This window comes from Pogona vitticeps, chromosome 2 (genome assembly GCF_051106095.1).
Source record: "Pogona vitticeps strain Pit_001003342236 chromosome 2, PviZW2.1, whole genome shotgun sequence".
NCBI lineage: Eukaryota > Metazoa > Chordata > Lepidosauria > Squamata > Agamidae > Pogona > Pogona vitticeps.
This window is the reverse complement of record NC_135784.1, coordinates 230,265,960-230,285,848: the sequence shown is the minus strand read 5'-3', so window position 1 is coordinate 230,285,848 and position 19,889 is coordinate 230,265,960. Positions and strand designations below refer to the sequence as shown.

At 39.4% G+C, this 19,889-nt stretch overlaps 1 protein-coding gene across 6 annotated transcripts in view; it reads right to left on the bottom strand.

Annotated features, from left to right (window-relative positions):
• The window catches only part of GLIS3 (GLIS family zinc finger 3), a 242,632-nt gene that overhangs the window by 67,419 nt on the left and 155,324 nt on the right, over positions 1–19,889 (bottom strand). For 5 of the 6 annotated variants that reach the window (XR_012084315.2, XR_012084316.2, XM_072992156.2 and 2 more), the window contains exon 7: positions 6,916–7,077. The exons of the other annotated variant lie outside the window; for it this stretch is intronic. Coding sequence is in view for 3 of the 5 variants with exons in the window: in XM_072992156.2 (XP_072848257.2) it covers positions 6,916–7,077 (162 nt within the window). In the remaining 2 variants the exon portion in view is untranslated. The remainder of the gene's footprint in view (positions 1–6,915; positions 7,078–19,889) is intronic. 6 annotated transcript variants of the gene reach the window in all.

Here is a 19,889-nt window from a genome sequence, read left to right as displayed (position 1 = left end):
ATGCAAATGTGAACCCAAATGCGCACACACTTAAGATCAAATTGCACGTCATGGTTAAGTATGCAGTGGGCATATATGCCAACTTAAGAACTACACAATATGTGTTTATAGTTGGGCCCAATAAGCACTAAGGGTCTTCCTTACTAGAATGGAACATATATTTAATGAACAAAGGCTGGCTAAAACAGACCTTTTTTTCTGCTGATATCTCAGTGATATCCTGATATCTCAATGTTTTAACTTATATAGAACATTCTAAGTCATGCTATGGCCTAATTAGAAGCACCAGAAGACTAATGTGGCATTTCTGTACCTTACACAATCAATGCATGATTGCCAGCCTCTCATGTATATCCAAAGTCCATCTCTGCTCCTCTGGTGCCTCTGCTCCCAGCAAGCTCATTCCTCTAAACTGAAGCCCTTCCTCATCTCACCCTATAGAATCCAACAACTGTCTCTTACTAAGGTGCCAATATGTCCTATTTTATAAAAGGCAATCCTCAGTTTGAATAGCTAACAAATGAAGCCTCCTGTTTGAAGGTAACCTGTGTTTGAAAGGCTGTCCTAATCCAATAAAAAATAACTGCAAGAAAGGACAACAGAGGTCCTAATGTCACTCATCAACCATCAGTTGAGCAGGTTCCCAACAATGGTGAGGCATGCCATTGTTACAATACATTTCCCTAAATGTGAAACTATAAATAAATTAGCATATGTAAATGTTATGCAAAAAAAAACTAGTTTTGTGATGCATCCCCCTCTTTTTTGTTTTTTTGTAGTGTGTAAGAGGCTAAATATATCTCTTAGTCTGCATCTGCTGGAAGGAATTATGGACTCAGGGCAGGAATGGTAAATTGAATGCTTGGTCATGCAGAATGGGGGCCATGTTTAAAAGAATGGTCCTGCAAAGTGCAGCACACTTGAACATGACAGCTGGGCACAAACAATGAAAGGTCATGGAGGGGGCACTTTGGGAGGCTGTGTTACATCTTTTCCTCATTCTCTCTGGGTTGGCTTCCCTCAGATTAGGGAAGCCAATCCACAATACAGTAGGTAGTCTGTACTTTGAAACAAAGTGTAGCAGAACCCAAAAGATGATGTCATTCCTGCATGTCAATCAGAGGATAGAGCAGGAGGGGCGGAGTCAGAATGACAGTTAGAGAGTGAGAAGGGACAGTTAAGGAGAGTTGGAATGAGATAGGGATATAGAGAAGTAGGGGCAAGAAAATGTGGAGAGAGTGCTAGGGTTTAGGAATAGCTAAAAAGGGGTTAAGAAAGGAAATTGAAAGAGTAAAATATAGTGGACAAGCAGGAATGAACACATAAGCCCAACATGAGAAACACCAGTGATTGAATACATGATCTAATACCTAGGTTCCCAACCTTTGTTACTTTGATGTTTTTGAACTGCAACTCCCAGAAACCCCAGCCAGCACAGTTGGTGGTGAAGGCTTCTGGGAATTGCAGTCCACAACTCCTGAGTAAGCCAAGGTTGAGAACCAGTGATCTAAGATATGCACACCTGAAACAGTTATATCCCCTGATTCCTGTGTGTGGGAATTGTAGTGGTATTAGGAGAAATACCTGGTGGCAGTGAAAAGAAGGAAAAAGGTGTGTTTACCTTTGTGGAGCTCAAAGGAAATAAAGGGGCAACGAGGGGGATCGCCACAAGTGGTTGGCAGCATGGTGGGATTCGAAAGATAACCCAGTGAGCCAAAAGATTTCAGTAAACCAAAGAAAACTTGAATTTCCTGAGCTTAGGGAACCTAGTAGTCTGGTGCTGCAAGGGCAGGAGTGGGACCCTTGGAAGTAGCTTGGTGAAAAGCTTAAAAGGGACTCCTGAGGCAGACCAGGGAAGGACTACAGAAAAGGGGAAGCTCTGAGGGAAAATTCAACAGTTTAAGGTTTACCTCAAGATTGTGAAAGACCAGTGGGGCTAGCTTTGGAGTCCTAGGCTCTAAGAAGAGAGTGCTGAGAGGACAAGAAGCGGAAGCCGGGGTCAAAACACAGATCTGAGGGAAACAGAAACAAACAGAAAAGCTTGGAAATCAGGAAAAAAAATTAAGTGTGTGGCTGAAAGCCAGAAAGAAACAGTGTATCCCACAAGCAGCTCAGGCAGGGTGCCTGGAGTAACAAAGTAGCGGAGCAAGCCTAGAGTAGGCTGTCTAAGCTACAAAGTATCTCTCCATAGCACAGAGAAAAATTTTTAGGTCCCTTTTAAAACCAGGCTCGTGGTTTTGAATCTTGGAACACAGATAAGCCATGCCTCCTAAGAAAGGGAAAAAGTTAACAATGGAGGTTCCAGAAGGACAAGGGTTACCTCACAAAGAGGAAAGTTCTCTTGAGGTAGCTGAGCAGGAGGAGCTACTCTAACCTCCCAAGAATTTCAAAAGTGGAAATGGGAGAAGGAATTTCAACTGAGGAGGGCTGAGTTAAAAGCAAGAGATAGAGCTGAAGCCAGACAGGCAGAGGCAGAGGCCAGAGAAAGGGCTGAAGCCAGACAAATGGCCATGAGGGAAAAGGAGAAGGAACATGAATTACGAATGAAACAACTAGAAATAACAGCCCTAAATCAGAATAATAACAATTCAGCCAGTGAAGAGATTTTAAAAGTAGACCTCAAGAAATTCCCACAATTCAGAAAGGGGGATAATCCAAAGGCATTTCTGATTCTATTTGAGAGAGCCTGCTGGGACTATAAAATCCCAGAATCTGATAAAATGAACCTTTTAAGGATCCAAATTAGTGGCGAACTCGCCGAAATATATGCCTGCATGCCTCATGAAAAGGTGAGAGAATACGAAGCTTTTAAAAAGCTGGTTTTTGCTAGGTTTGGGTCAATGCAGAGCATTTGAGGTGGAAATTTAGGGCATTGACCAAAAAGCCTGATGAAACCTATTCTCAATTATGGGCAAATATGCAGAGGTATTTAGAAAAATGGCTTGAACAAGCAGGGGTTGAGACCCTAGAGGATTTGAAAAATGTCCTGGGTCTTGAACAATTCTTCTCAGTGTTACCTGGGGAATTGAGATATTTAGTAACCGATAAAAAGCTGAAAACTATTTTGGAAGCGAGCGAAATTGCTGACCACATTACAGAAATCAAACATCCCAGGTATTCTGAGGTGAAATTTGGCGGGAAGGCTTGGAATAACAGAAAGAGAGAACCTAGAAGGTACCTCAGAGACCAACTGACAGTTGGAAGTCATTTTCAAGCCCTCAGAGCAGGGCCAGCATAAATTTAAAAACTGGGAAGGGAAGGAGAGAAATCTCCTAGTTTTGAACAAAAAGCTGTTAGATGTTTTTGTTGTGGAGAACTAGGCCACTTTAAAACGCAATGTGTTAAAAACAGAGATTTTGGCCAAGAAAAAGGGAATCTAGATGTGCCTAAGAAAGTATATTGTGTACAGCAGAAAGAGGCACCTACAGGGGCAGTTGAAGCAGGCACCATGGCAACCACAGTTAGTGGCAGAGCAGAAAACCCAGAGCAATAAGAACAACTCCCAGTAGCTCAAATTCTCCACTGTTACTTGGTTGGAGATAATCAGGAACTTATGAAATATTCTGGGATACTATTTATATAAATGAGACTAAATATCAAGCTCTAAAAGACTTATGCTCTCAAGTGACATTATGCCATCCAGAAGTAATCCCTTCAGAGTTTATAGTGAAAGGAGAAAGCATAAAAATCAAAGGAATAGGAACAGAGATAATTACACTACCAGTGGCAAAAATACCAATAAAATATCAAGGGTGGACTGGTTGGTGGAGGATAGGAATTGCTAGTGAACTGCCAACATCATGCCTGATAGGTATAGACCTCTCTGAGCATGTCAAGAGTGCTTTAGTGAATTCTCGTGCCCAGAAAGAAAACAAGGAAATATCTGAGGAAAGATTTAAGTCCCCTAATGATATAATAGGAGAGAATGATGAAATAGCTGATTTGGTAACAATGAGAAATCCAAATGAAGGTACATTTAAAAAGTATCAAGAAGAAGATCCAACGTTAGAACAGTGCTTTAAAATGGTTAATAAAGACCCAGTATCACCTGAGAACCCTGAGAGGTATTTTGAGGAAAAAGGCCTTTTATAGAGAGAGATCTTAATAAATCCCAGGAAAAGAGGAGAGAGCCTTCATAAACTACTAGTGGTTCCTTCCAAATACAGAAAGAAAATAATAGAAAAAGGACACACAGACACCTTATCTGGACATTTAGGTATTACAGAGACTAAGCAGAGGATATCTCAGAAGTATTACTGGCCCAAAATGGGAAAGGAGATAAAAGAATTTTGTCAGAGTTGTGACATAAGTCAGAGAAATAGGGAAGATAAAGCCAATAGGGAGGACAAGAGTGGGGATGATTATAATAATTATATGGAAGACATTGGTAAGATTTTTAATCAACTGAAACAGGAACACACTGAACAACAGAAACAGGAACACAGAGAGGTGTCAGGACTTGGAAAAAGTGAAGATGAGTTGAAACAGGTTAATTTAGTGTATACAAGATCAAAAGGAAGACAGGAAACACTAAATTCAAAAATAGAGGAGAGGCAAGGTCCTACAACAGCAAGTCAAAGTATAGATAACCTAGGGAACACTTTGCAGAGACTCCTAGAAATTGCAGCAGAAAGTTTGCAGGGCCAGCAACAGAAACAAGAGCTACAGGCTGACAGAAAAGCCAAAGGGGTAACATTTAACCCTGAAGATGAGGATCTGGAGCTAGAAACCTCCAAAGAGAGCAAGTTACAATTAGATGAGGCAGATCCACACAAAATAAACCCCAAAATGAACCAAAGAAACTACATAATCCAAGAGAAGGGAGAACCGGGGCAGGAAGTGGTTCAAAAACAAACATGATAGAAAGAGATTATAGAAGGGAAATGGTCCTAGGTGATAGGAAGGAAGAGGCCCAAATCAGTCCCTTACTTTCCCTAGAGAAACAAAAAGAAGCGAGAGCCTTGCTGATAAGACAGAAGCAAGTCTTCTCAAACCAACCAGGGGTAGCACAGGGAACAGTGCACCTAATTGATACTACAGGTGCAACTGCAAAGTGTTCACCAGAGATTAGAGAAATAGCTAGCCCTACAGCTAACCTAATATACAAAAAGAAAGCTGAAAATATCCAGGAGACAAGCAACTGTGAGGAGGTCGTTGGGAAGGCGGTGATAGCTGGTCGGATCGTGAGAGGTGTAGAGTCCCAGAAGGAGTTCCATGCTGAGGTGTCCAGATTCAAACCCAGAGCCGAGCAGAGCCAAGCAGACAACAAGAAAGGTCTGATTGCAAGAGACTTAGAGTACTGGAAGGAGTTCCATGCTGAGGTGTCCAGATTCAAACCCAGAGCTGTGCTGAGCCAGACGGATGACAAGGAAGATCATCAGCCAGCTACGTTCCGGAGTGGAAAGCTGCAGACGGTGAGAGACACTGTACATCGATGGTACGTAAGTGTAACAAAAGGGGGTGGTTACAGGAGATTAAGCCATGCAAGGGAAAAGGACAATTTGGACTATGCACAGACTCTTTACCTTTAACTGAATTACGAACTGGGAAAGCCTACAAGGACAAGCTTGCAAACTGGAAGAGAAACTTGCAAGGTTTGGACTTTAAATTCCGCAAGAAAAGAAAGACTCAAAAGATAGCTGCTGAAGCTTGGGCACGAAGACCTAATGAAGAACAAATAGACTAATGAAAATAAAAGTAGAAGGTGATAAACTTCAAGTTATGTATAAATAAAAATAAGTAATAGCAAAGGTAATTGTCTTTTTTAAAAAATGGTAAGACATGTAGAATGTAATAAACTGTTTTAGTTATGTAAAATTAAAAAGAAGTGACTGCAAGTGTAATGGTACTTTAAAATGAAAGAATGGTAAGAAATGTAGAATGTAATCAACTGTTCCAGTTATGTATAAGTAAAAATAAGTAAGTGCAAATATAATTGCATTGAAAATGAAAGAATGGTAAGCAATGGAAAAGTGTAATAACAAAGGAATTGAAAGTGTTGATTGCACAGGTTAATTGAGTGAAGTTAAATATATAGAGTAAGTATTAATGTAAAGTAAAAAATGTGTAATGTTATTGTTATAAAATTGGTGAAAATATTAATCTGGTTCTATGTTGTTCATGGAGCAAACCACTATAGGTTTACTCCATGGAACAAACTTGCTAAGGGGGGAGGTATGTAGCGGAATCCAAAAAATGACGTCATTCCTGCATGTCAATCAGAGGATAGAGCAGGAGGGGCGGAGTCAGAATGACAGAGAGTGAGAAGAGACAGTTAAGGAAAGTTGGAATGAGATAGGGATAGAGAGAAGTAGGGACAAGAAGATGTGGAGAGAGTGCTAGGGTTTAGGAGTAGATGAAAAGGGGTTAAGAAAGGAAATTGAAAGAGTAAAACATAGTGGACAAGCGCAGGAATGAACACATAAGCCCAGCATGAGAAACACCAGTGATTGAATACATGATCTAATATATGCACACCTGAAACAGTTATATATTTGATTCTCCTTATGATTTTGTTCATTAATAAAAGAATATTTGATCAATCCCCTGATTCCTAAGTTATATGAGCAGCTCCTGTGCATGGGAATTGTAGTGGTATTAAGAGAAATACCTGGTGGCAGTGAAAAGAAGGAAAAAGGCATGTTTACCTTTGTGGAACCCAAAGGAAATAAAGGGGCAACAAGGGGGATCGCCACACAAAGGAAAAGAAAACTCTTCCTCTGCCACAGTGACTTTCTGTGCTCAGCTGGAGCAACTGGGTGACTCCTTGGCACAGGGGGTCCCATTGTTACCACCCAAAGAAGTCTGTACATTTTCAATCTCCATGGCTGTATGTTTTGAAGCCAAATTAAAAGATATACAGCAAAGTCAAAGCAAAATAACACATAAAAATCTGAAATGTTTTTCTTCCCTTACAGTGTCCAGGTGCGTCCTCTGGTGCTTGGCTCGGTCGCTGGAATTACTGAATGCTTTTTGACAGCCTGGATGCTGGCAAAGGTAAGGCTTTTCTCCAGTATGACTCCTTAAGTGAATCTTGAGATTTTCTAGTCTAGAAAAGGCCTTCTTGCAGCCTTCAAACTGTGAAACAAAACAACATATCTAAGAATGAAGGAAGTGGCAGAGGAAGAACGAGTCCCTCTTTTTCTTGCTTACAGATCTCCTGTGCATTAACGTTAACTGCACAGCTTTAAGCAAGCCTTATGGATGTGGCAGAGAGTATTAAAATAATTTTTCCTGTTCTGATTCTTGATAATCACTCTTTTCCCTGAATGCCAGGACAGAGCTGACACATACTGTATATAATTGCATGTGCACGTGGGCTGTGCCCCATCAGGAATGCCAGAGGAGGTAGGGTTCCCCAGGGTAGACAGACATGGTTCAAAACTTTAGGTATGTGCACTGAGGTCCTGCAACTAGCCTTCAGATCTTCCTCCCTCAGCAGATTCACTGAATGTATATATAGGGCTTCTATTGCTGGCAGTTGGTCAAACAAGTTTTTAAAAAGAGTGCACTAAATTTTATTGCCACATGTGTTCCAAGAACTGAATCAGCTCTCAACCTCAGCACAACCACAGAGGGGTCAAATGCGCACTTCAGGTAAGCCTAGACATGTCAAAGTAAACAGCACAGCTCACAATGGGTCTCAGGTAACAAAGTACAGGATTGCAGCCTATGAAAATAAGGAAAATGGAAAAACTCATCATTTGAAATACGATTCCAAAAACTACTATCATGCTAGAATCATAGTGCCTCAAAATATTCTACCAATAGAGAATACATATGTTACACCTCTATGTAACACAGATCTGATACTGTATCAAAGTCTTTTCCAACCTAATGTACTCCAGATGTGTTAAATTATAAATCCTATCCTCCTCCACAGCACTGCAATTATAATGGATTGTGGGGGTTGTAGTCCTACTCGTCTACAAGTACCAGTCTCAAGTAATCTGTTGAAAGTTATGTTGCATACATATCATATTGCATATTGCATATTTCAACATATTTCAACTCTGCTCCAATTGTTTTCCTAGTGCGAAACTTCAGCTTCTAAACTTCTCAGGGTAGGGATCTATCCTGTTACATCCTGTAGCAGCATTCACACCAATGGTGTAGCAGCATATAGCAGCAGCAACAAAAAGACATCAGGAATTATTTTAACAACATTATTTTAACAAGAGTATTATATTACCTTCAAAATTAAGTACTCAAAATTAAGTACTCAATGACAGAATGACGCTTCTAAGAACAATGTTTTCTGAGCTATGTATAACATGCACAGTTTTATTTGCTAATAGGATTTCAAGCTTAGTTAGCTTATTCCCACATGAGCTATGATTAGGTAAAGGAACAAGAAACCAAGCAGATTTCAGTCACATTTTCCAACAGAAATGTTCATAACTTCTATATTATTAAACTTGAGTTTGAGGAGGATGTAACACCTTTACCGCAATTAATCACTTTAATACATTCTAGGTTTTTGCCCTTTTAAAGTCTTGTAAGACTCACAGAAGTAAGCTTGAATCATCCAGACTTTCTGGAAGCATTAAACTTTTGTGGATACAATAAAGTGAAAGAAAGAAAAGAACTTTAATGTTTCCTTTGTTAATGTGTTTCTTTTTGTACTGTAACAATCAAATAGAAGCTATTAAACTAACTCATAAGCACAATTTCCTGAACCATTTAAAATACTCTGCACTAGCTTTATTGAATAAAGATGAAATGGGTGTATGAATACATTTCCATATATAACATATGTTTTCTTTTTAAAAGAAGTACACAGCAGTAGCTGAAACCAGGAAGTTAAGAAGGATGGTTTGGGCCAATACTTACGAGTAAGGGAAACAATAACAGGAATTTTCTTTACTCATTAGGAGTACCTTATTTCCACTTGAATATATCTGAGGTTATGTTAATATTTAAATAATTGAAATGCCAGCCTATCACATTCACAATGAAATCTCTAAAGGAATAAAAGCTGAAGAGCCCAAGGAATGCACCTGAATCAGTCTTAAAGGTTACCTATCTGTAAAACATGGATCTGAAAAACTCAGTTGCCACAGAGATGGGTTTTCTATTGTATTCAGAAGAGTAGAAATCCTCAGCATATTTACCAAGAAGTAACTCTTGCTGAATTTAGACAGTACACTCTTTCCACTAGGAAACTCTTGCCTCATTCTTCTGGGGTGCAATTATATGCACATTTACTTGAGAGTAAGTCCTCCTAAACACAATGTTGGCCACCTGAGTAAACATCCCTAAGGCTACACAGCACAAACACAACTTGCAATTCTGTGTTTGTGCTGTATGTTTTGCCAAAATCTAGTGATAATTTTACCTAGGATAAACTCCTTCTCCCTCTCTCTTTCTTACATTGACACACACTTTATTGTAACTTCTTCCAAGCAAACAAGTTTATGATTGGACTCCAGGTACAAATAAGCCTTCCCATTTCAGCCCTGGCTGTCTTTGCTGTTGTTATTGGTAAGAATGTAAATATTGTGACAAGCTTCTTGGAAGAGAATTCAGTTCTAAATGCATCAGCTGGTAATAATTTGAAAATCATGTGCATAGAAAGACATTTGGAGAAAAAAAAAGAATTTTGGAGTCATTTTAGTAGTGTGTCCCTTTATTAGAAAGCAGCTTACTACTTTTTCTCTGTTTGCTCTTCCTTATTTTGGTCCTTTCCCAAGTATGTTTCAATAGAGGAATAATTTATTTTTAACTACTCCCAATCTTGCTGTTGCTGCCCAAATTCTTTGCATGATCTTTCACTCTAGACCAAACTTTTTTGTTTTACTTTTGCCCTATTTCAAGTTATAATTAATGTTGTTGTTATGTCACTCTGTGGCTCTGCATTACATTAATTTAGTAATATTTTAAATGCCTAGCAATGCAATCCTGTACATACCTGTGCAGAAGCAAATTGAAATTACTTCATCAAAAGAGATAATTCCCCAGAGAGCAGGTATGTCATTGCCATATTTCATGGGCAGCCAAGCCCAAAGGGATCAAAGGCCACCTATGAGCCCCAGTCCCTAAGGGGCATGGGCAGGCTGGCTAGTTAATCTTTAATTTTCTTTAAACAAACTATTATAGGTTATAGTAATTTTTATAGATTATAATTTCTGGAATGTCATTAATGTTTTACTTTAATGCAGTATAAGTAATGTCATCAGTAAGGTTTTGTGTCATTTTACTAGGCTTGCTTAGGGGTCTTATTTCTTTTCTCATCTTCACATCTTTTAGACACTGGCAATAGCTTTCCAGAAACCTTTGTGGCTTTATTTATTTTTGGTTTAGCTTAGTTCAATTTATTTAGTTATTCAAGGTGACTTATAACTTCTGCATTTGTCTAAAATTACTTTTCTGTGCCTTAACAATTTTAATTGAACGAGGAAGTCTGATTTTGAAACCTTTAATGGCATTCACAAACTACTACTTGTGAAACAAGGAAGTCTTTAACTGGCATATTTACCAGAGTGCAGACGGCACTGGTGTTAATGTTTAAAACCAAAATATTTTACTCATTAAATTACTATTATAATAATGGCATGCTGACAAGTCAATTCTGACTCATGGCAGTTCTTTTCTGGATTTTCTAGGAAGAGAGTACTGTATTCAGAAGTGTCTTACTATTCCCTTCTTCTGGATGCATCCTGTGACCTTGAAGCTTGCCCAATGCCACAGAGGCTGGCTCTTTTGGGGATACAGTACATGTTTTGGGATACACTCCCAAGATCTCTCTCCACCTAACCTGCTGAGCTGTCCAGCCAGCTAAATTACTCTTAACTAACTTGTTAATCAAAACTTTGTTCTCTGGGGATGGGAATGTGAACTGGCATGCCCCTTCTACAGAAGGACATGCAAAACTAATGTTTTTAAATTCCTGTCAAAGTTATTTATTCAAATGTCATTTTAAAAGGCTAAATTTCAATATCCATGTAGAATCATAGACGACTATGGTTAGAAGGGACTTTTCTTCTGAAATTGGTCCAAACAAGGAACAAATTTAATGTTAAAATGTTGATTTTGACATGTTAGTTCCAAGCACTGGTTATTTGCCTCTTGGAACAACATTATCCATGTTGCTATTCCTTTTAACAGTCTCAATGGTTAGGGTCTAGTTAATGGTTAGGGTCTAGTTAGGCATGAGAGGATCACAGAGCTGCAATTCTCTAATGCCTAAACAGTTCCTAATCACTATGATAGTTACAAAGAAGAATAAAAAACACCACAATTGTTTAATTAAGACACAAAATAGCAATTTTAGACAAAAATAAACGATGGCAGCTCTCTTTAAAAACTAAATAAATATTTGACTAGACAGCTCAATTAGAGTGTGCTGGACTGTGCTAAAAAGGGTTGCTTAACGTCAAGTACGTAGAGATTTGATATGCCATTTGGTGCCATCCTTGCATATGCACCTCAAGTGATTCTATTTGGTCCTGTTCTCTGAAGAAAACACCAACAGCAACATCTCCCTTCTTGCTCCTTCCTCCTTCTGAGATAAAGCTTCATTTCATTTCCCCCCTAAAAGGTATAGTGCATCATCACTGCCCTAAAAGGCTTTTAGGTAAAGGTAAAGGTTCCCGTTGACAATTTGTCCAGTTCTGTCCGACTCTAGGGCGCAGTGCTCAACCCCATTTCCAAGCCGGCGTTTGTCCGTAGACAGTTTTTGTGGTCATGTGGCCAGCATGACTAGACATGGAACACCTTTACCTTCCCACCGAGGTGGTACCTATTTATCTACTCACATCTGCATGCTTTCGAACTGCTAGATTGGCAGAAGATGGAACAAGTGCCGGGATCTCACTCAGTTGCGTGGATTCGAACTGCTGGTCTTTCAACCTTGCAGCCAAGAGACTTTGCAATTTAACCTGCAGCAACACCACGTCCCTTCCCCTGGTTTCCCTAGACATCCTGTACTTCATTTTGCTGTGGATACTGCTCACGTTCTGATTTTTTGTTTTGGTGATGTAATGCCTGATGTCAAAGAGCATGAATTACTCAATAGCCAATCAGATGGTATCTAGTACCTCATTTTGATGAGAACTATTTAAGCTAGAATTAAAAGCAGTGTTAGTTTACATAAATGCATTGAAAAGAGAAGAGAATCATTTATTTTAAGAGCTCCCTCTATCATTAAGCAAATAATACTTAGGCCTAAAGTCTATGTTCAGAGTCTGTGTATCTAATCATTTTTTTATATAAATGCTATTCAGCTGTCACTGTTTTTTCTTTTATAAGAAAATATAATATAATAGTTTTGCTTTTGAATAAGATGCACTCTACTACTATGCATGGTTGCTTGAAATAAGAAGCTTACTAGATTCAAGGGGACTTTGTCTAATTGCTGCAGATAAAAAGTGTACCCTTCAAAGAAGAGAATTCTGTGTAGGCTGCGGCAGTTCTAAAAATTGCAAGGATAGCTTTTAACAAGCAGTATTTATTTTTCAGCAGCTCTTATGTTGATGTAGAAGATAGGGATTTAAAGTATTTAAGCTGCCAAGTCTCCCTCCCTCCCAATGACTAACAGCAGTTCCAAGGAGGATATTTGGCTGAGGCTACAGTGAGGGAGGAAGAAGTTAAATCCATCCTCCATAGGGCCGAAGTCCAAACTGAGTCCTCTGTAGCTACAAGAAGAAAGTGACATTGGATGCTCCAAAAATGAGCTCTAACATTATGTATGTAATTCAGAACTAGGTTTTCAGGGGAAAGGGAAAGGACTAGTGTGATTAGAAGTGAAGTGAATAGGGGTAGGATGAACATTTGGAAGATGAAGAAAGGATGAAACAGTTCTGTGGCACCAGGAATAACCAAACATTCACATTTATATGTCCCCAGTGGAGATGGGTGGTTTTCAGAGAATAGACTGTTGTCAGCTGTCCTTTGTTATTCTTCTGCAAAAACCGGATATCCAATGCCTTGTGTACATTTTATGAACCTTCTTTGTGGATAGAAATAGGTTAATGCCTGTAGCCAAGACTCATTAAGATACTGTGTATAGAAACAGATATGTCCTGCATGTTTTGGGCAATACATTGCTTTTGAAACCTGTCCATGAGGGAACCATAGAGTTTCATGGAATTGTGACTAGGCAAATGATACATGATAGTAAGCCATTGTTAATGGTGTCAGTTGTGACCCATCTACCAACTCATTGAGTGTCATATTAAAGGAAAAATTTATGCATCATATGTTCTTGCAAAACTTGCATTGCTGACAGCAAGTTTTATAAATCTAGAACAGATGGGTTTTAGGTTTGGCTGTTCAGTTCTTTTTCAGTTGGCTTGAAAGTTCTTTCATGGTACCAACTGGAAAGTTACTGTTGATCTTATCCTCCATAGCCTGCTGTGGAATAAATTTAAAACTTCTTCTGTTGACACACTATGAATGTTTTAAATTGGAGGTTTGCATTCTAAGATCTCACTACCAGTAAAGTGTTGTCTCAAGTTCCCTTTACCTAGGGAAACCAGGAGCCCCAGAGAGACTTTAGTACACTTTTTTTTCAAATTGTGGTGATTTGTCATAGAACAACCACACTGAAAAAGATAACAGTGGTTACCCAGACTTGTTGGTAGTTGCAAAGGGCTTCCATAACAGTTCAAGTTTCAGGTCCCCCAAAATGTAGGTCCTCCACTGAGGGAAACAATGAACTGAGAAATTCAAGATGAGCTTGAGAACCTCACTACTGTAAATAATTGACCAACAAAGGGCCTTTTTGTACCTGTGCACATTTCTCCAGTCACCAATCTTGATACTCCCTATCTTTAAATAGAGAAATAGAATAATGTTCATCCTTTGTGGTAGGAAAAAAAACCCAGAAGTAAATGATTCCACCACTGGACATGTGATGTATGCCAGGAGACTGAGGACTCAGAGAAGATTCTTAACTGAGGGTGGGGTGGGTTCACATTTGGACTTCATTTCTGGCGCCACTGCCTTCTGTATTGTCACATGACATGCCTTGTCCAACCAGTTGTGAGAAGGATGTCCTAAAGGTACTTCTTACAGCAGTAGTCTAAAATAGCAATGTATACTGGCAAACATTTCAACATTTGGTTGTTGTGGGTTTTTCGGGCTTCTTGGCCGTGTTCTGAAGGTGGTTCTTCCCGACGTTTCACCAGTCTCTGTGGCCGGCATCTTCAGAGGACAGCAAACTCTGAAAATGCTGGCCACAGAGACTGGCGAAATGTCGGGAAGAACCACCTTCAGAACATGGCCAAGAAGCCCGAAAAACCCACAACAACCATTAGATCCTGGCCGTGAAAGCCTTCGCAAATACATTTCAACATTTGTTTCGAGACACTGGAATCTTTTGCTTGTTCTCCGTGTGAGTTCTTGAACTTCTGACAATAATGTTTGCATAAACTGTGCAAAACTGCAAAAGCTGCTGACTTTTTGAGCAGACTTAAATGAATTAAAATGGGTTGTCTGCATTTTATTTTATTTATTTTGCTCATTTTCTAGTCCATTCATGTTTGATTTCTTTTGTACTTTGCTTTGAATTGGAATATACACTAGTTCTGTGTAACGCCTTTTTGTACAAATTGCAGAAATTTCAATGGGATAAAAACTTCAGTCTCATTTTCACACTGGGGCTGTGAAGTCTTACAGGGAATAACTCAGCAGGTTCTCTCAACACATTACTGAGACCGTCTGCCTCCTTGAGAATGAGCAACTTCTGAAGAATTCATCACATCCTTAGGCTAAACGAAATACTGTTTCATTCTTGTACCATATGTTTCTGTGTTGGTCTTAGACTCTATTAAAATCTTATCACACTTTGTGCTTCCCTTTGGTCTGCTTGTACCATATTTAAACAGAAAGTCCCCAGCAGCTGTGCAATTTGTTATCTGATCATTTTGTTCTTTTTGGTTTTCACAACCACAGCTGTTATTGTAGCATCATAGATCATGGATTCAGACAAGAGTAAACAAGCTCTCAGTGAACATACATGCTCATATAGTGACTAGGGAATTTAGATCAAAATACACCAAATTTGGGATCAAGTTGTCAGACTGAGCCCTGGATTTTAGGAGGGGGGTGCTATGTTCTGATATCTAGTACTAACCCATACAATTTCTGGCCATAAACTACCACTACTTCAAGATTATCCAGCAGACAAAACTGAAAGTCTACATTCAGATTGCCATGCTGTCTTCTGTTTTAAGAGATGGGCCATACATTCCAAACTGTTAGCTGAAAACACCTTGTATATTTCACTATCTCTGTCTAAGAAGCAAACCTGGCTTCAGCATCCTCAGCCATATGAATTTGGGATATTAATCGTCATCGTCTAGTCATGTCCGAATCTTCGTGACCCCATGGACCAGAGCACGCCAGGCCCTCCTATCTTCCACTGCCTCCCGGAGTTATGTCAAATTCAGGTTGGTTGCTTCGATGACACTGAACAACCATCTCATCCTCGGTCGTCCCCATCTCCTCTTGCCTTCACACTTGCCCAACATCAAGGTCTTTTCCAGGGAGTCTTCTCATGAGATGGCCAAAGTACTGGAGCCTCAGTGAGCACTCGGGGTTGATTTCCTTTAGAATTGATAGGTTTGTTCTCCTTGCAGTCCAGGGGACTCTCAAGAGCCTCCTCCAGCACCACAATTCAAAGGCATCAATTATTTGGCAGTCAGCTTTCTTTATGGTCCAGCTCTCACTTCTACACATCACTACAGGAAAAACCATAGTTTTGACTATTCAGACTTTTGTTGGCAAGGTGATGTCTTTGCTTTTTAAGATGCTGTCAAGGTTTGTCATCGCTTTCCTCCCAAGAAACAGGCGTCTTTTAATTTCGTGGCTGCTGTCTCCATCTGCAGTGATCATGGAGCCCAGGAAAATAAAATCTGTCACTGCCTCCATATCTTCCCCTTCTATTTCCCAGGAGGTGATGGGACCAGTGGCCATGATCTTAGTTTTTTTGATGTTGAGTTTAAGACCATTTTTTGCACTCTCTTCTTTCACCCTCATTACAAGGTTCTTTAATTCCTCCTCACTTTCTGCCATCAGAGTGGTGTCATCTGCATATCGGAGGTGGTTCATATTTCTTCTGGCAATCTTAATTCCGGCTTGGGATTCCTCCAGTCCAGCCTTCCGCATGATGTATTCTGCATACAAGTTGAATAAGCTGGGAGACAATATACAGCCTTGTTGTACTCCTTTCCCAATTTTGAACCAATCAGTTGTTCCATGTCCAGTTCTACCTGTTGCTTCCGGTCCCATGTATAGATTTTTCAGGAGATGGATAAGGTAGCCAGGCACTCCCATTTCTTTAAGAACTTGCCATAGTTTGTTGTGGTCCACACAGTCAAAGGCTTTTGCATAGTCAATGAAGCAGAAGCAGATATTTTTCTGGAACTCTCTAGCTTTCTCCATAATCCAGTGCATGTTAGCGCTGGATTATGGATATTAATAACAGCATATAAAATGGAACTACCCAAAAGAACTTGATGCACATCCTTGAAGAAGATGTCTTATCATTGAAAGCTTGCTGTTTGTTTTTGTTTGTTTTATATTCTTAATGCTCGATTAAATGTATTACCAGTTCCTGTATTTGTATTACATTACAAATTTGACCAGTTGCCTTATTCTCTTAGAAATTAGCTTATGATAAAATGTGACTCATCAGTGATCTCTTCTTGCCAAAGCTCAAAAACTATAACAAATGTGATAAAATTATGGCTTATTAATTTTGTTCTTAGCACAAAGAAAGGTAAAGCAAGGGAGAAAATAACAAAACTGAGAGATTAAACCACATAAGCACATAAGTCAACTTCAAAGTGCTAATGATCACTTATAAAGCCCTAAATGGTTTGGGACCTCAATATTTGGCAGACCGTCTTCTCCCTCCCAGATCTACCTGAATTACCCGTCATTGCCAGCAGGGATGGCTGAGGGGTCTTACTCCGAGAGAGGTTCGGAAGGAAAAAAACTAGAAACCGAGCCTTCTCGGCGGTGGCCCCTCAGCTGTGGAAAGCCCTTTCAGCGGAAATTCGGCTGGCACCCTCGCTGGGTGTTTTTAATAAACAGTTAAAAACTTGGCTATTTAAGCAGGCCTTCCCTCCAGTCAGCTAAGTCTTTTATTTTTTCTTTCATCTTATTCCATTTTGCTAATTTTTAATCTAATTGCATTAACTAATATATTAATTGTATTTTATGATTATTTATATTTTATATTGTCTTATTTTATGTTGTAAGCCGCCCTGAGTAGACATGGTCTAGAGGGGCAGGGTATAAATTTAATGAATGAATGAATGAATGAGCAGTCCAGCAAAATATATGCAAATAGTACAAAGCAACCCAAAAACTCCTCAGTTAAATAGAATCAAACTAACAATTAAATACATATTTAGTTTATGACAGAGAGACAGACAAGTGTATTTGTGTAGTCATAGCCATTACAAAAGAAGCTGAAACAATATAAAATAATCAAATACATTACTCAACTAAAACCATCTAAAATCAGCATTCTCACGGACACAATTCAATCACTAGATAAAACCTGATCATCATAACTATAAAACCTCTTCCTTAAAACCATTGCTTTAAATGTGAAGCCGACTGCCTGTTCAGAAATATATGACACATTATCCCCCAATAGATTTTTTTCCAGGTATGTATCAAATATATTAAATCCAAGACGTAACTCTTTGAATAGAATTACTCTTAAGTCTTTATAAATTGGATAGACAAGTAAATAATGGGTTAGGTTGTTCTGGGTTTTTTGGGCTCTTTGGGCGTGTTCTGAAGGTTGTTCTTCCTAACGTTTCGCCAGTCTCTGTGGCCAGCATCTTCAGAGGACAGCACTCTGAAGATGCCGGCCACAGAGACTGGCGAAACGTTAGGAAGAACAACCTTCAGAACACGCCCAAAGAGCCCAAAAAACCCACAACAACCATTAGATCCCGGCCGTGAAAACCTTTGTGAAAGGATTAGGTCTTCAGCTGTATTAGTTCCACATAGATGAACTCTCTCCTCTGAGACAGTCTGTTGATAACGTCCCTCAACCACTGCACAAGTCATAGACTGACAACGTAAAGCGGTAAAAGCATTATTCCATTAAAAATGGGTTATATTAGTTAACTCTGTTGGTGAGGTATCTGAATGAGTAAATTGGCATACCAATTCTCCAACTCAATCAACACTCTGTTGGAATGAATGCATAAATCAGGTGGGGCAAAAACAACACATTCTACAACAGCAAGTGGAAGAAGTTCCTTTCCCTAAAATTACAAGATTGTCCTGCTTCAAGGTAGGCACAGTTTTGGCCAGAGTTTTGATTAACAGACGTAGCCAGGGAAAGCTAGAATCTGGGTCCAGAGGCAAAACAAGGGTCAATCAAAGAGTCCTACTACACAGTCAGGTAAACAGGGCACAAGAAAGCCAAAACTAATCCAAAGCCAAACCAGTCCATTGATGACAGTAAAGAAACTGAGAGTTAAAGTAGCATAGCTTAAGCCAGTTCCAAACCCATACAGAGCCAGGAAGTCAACATCAAGGTTACATAGAAGGCATTGTGTGGAGGTAGAAGAGATGTCTCCAACGAATTCCCTCCTCCTTCTTCAGATGTTTAAAGGCAAAGCAGGGCCAAAGGTCTTATTACCACCACCCACAGACGAACAAACTTGAACCCCCAAACGGAGATTTATATAGCTGAACTGTTGGAGCTATACACCCACAGCACAACTGCTAGCATTTGGCCAGCTGGTAATGGAATGCAGCTGCAACTATTTAGCATGCTGGTCTCCGTAGAAGAGCCTTCCCTCAAGGAGATCCCTAGCCTGAAGAAGCCTCTTCGTATACAAAGTCTATCCCTGTAGCTGAGCGTTCTGCCTGAGGACTTCTAGCTGGCTTCATGCCTTCATCTCACAGCATTCTTGTGGGCTGGGAAGGGATGCAGCCTCCTCTTCCAACGCAGGTACTGAGCCACCTTCTAAGGTTGTGCACAGGGACACTGGTGTTCCTCAGTTCCATTAGGTTCAGAGGACTCCAGCTCACTCTCACAGGGAGGGTTATCTAGCAGGGCCATGATAAGGATGTTCCTTTAGGACATCAATTTGTGAAAGAAAGAGGTGAGAAATTTTCCACCTCTCAATATACACAGTAATTCACTTGAAAACACTTGCATTCTCACAGTCGGTGCTGACACAATCAATATGGTTAAAGCTAGAGGTAATGCAAAAAAGTGAAGTCTGGAGCTCCGGGCTAAAGGATTCTGCACTTAGCACATATCCAAAAGCAGTGCTCTCTCATGTGAGGAAAAACATTTGTTTTTCATAGCACATTGTTTTATTTACCTCTGTATTCTGTACTCCAGTATGTTTTGTTTCATGGTTGGTTAGTGGAAGGCAAACACAGCTTTATTTGCAAGTTTGATTGTCAAGACACTTAATATCTGAGAAAGATGCACTATAGGAAGAAAATGCTAAACGCAGAGAGTATGCATTTCCTTTCATGTCTAGTTTTATCCTGAGAGACATGGAAGTCCAATTTTTAGCCAGATGTTATCCACTCCAATATAAGATAAATCCAGGAAGAGTGTTATTTTTTTCCTATCGACAGTTTGATGTAAATTATTTCATAAAATAATTTGTTGATTATACTGCAGCTTTAATTTTTTTTACTGAACTTAGAATTTATGTTTTATCTTCTTAAATAAAAATGTATAACAATTTGTATAGTATATGTTGTGCTCCTGTTGACAATATTTACAATGACAGAACCTTACAAAATCATGATAATTTTTTTTTCTGAACAGAAATTCAGCAATGAACAGGTGGCACTCTCCACATGATGCTATTATTTGATTCAAGTACTGTATATTAACATCTACATGCTTTTATATAACAATCCAATCTGGAAAACATTCTGCATTTTCT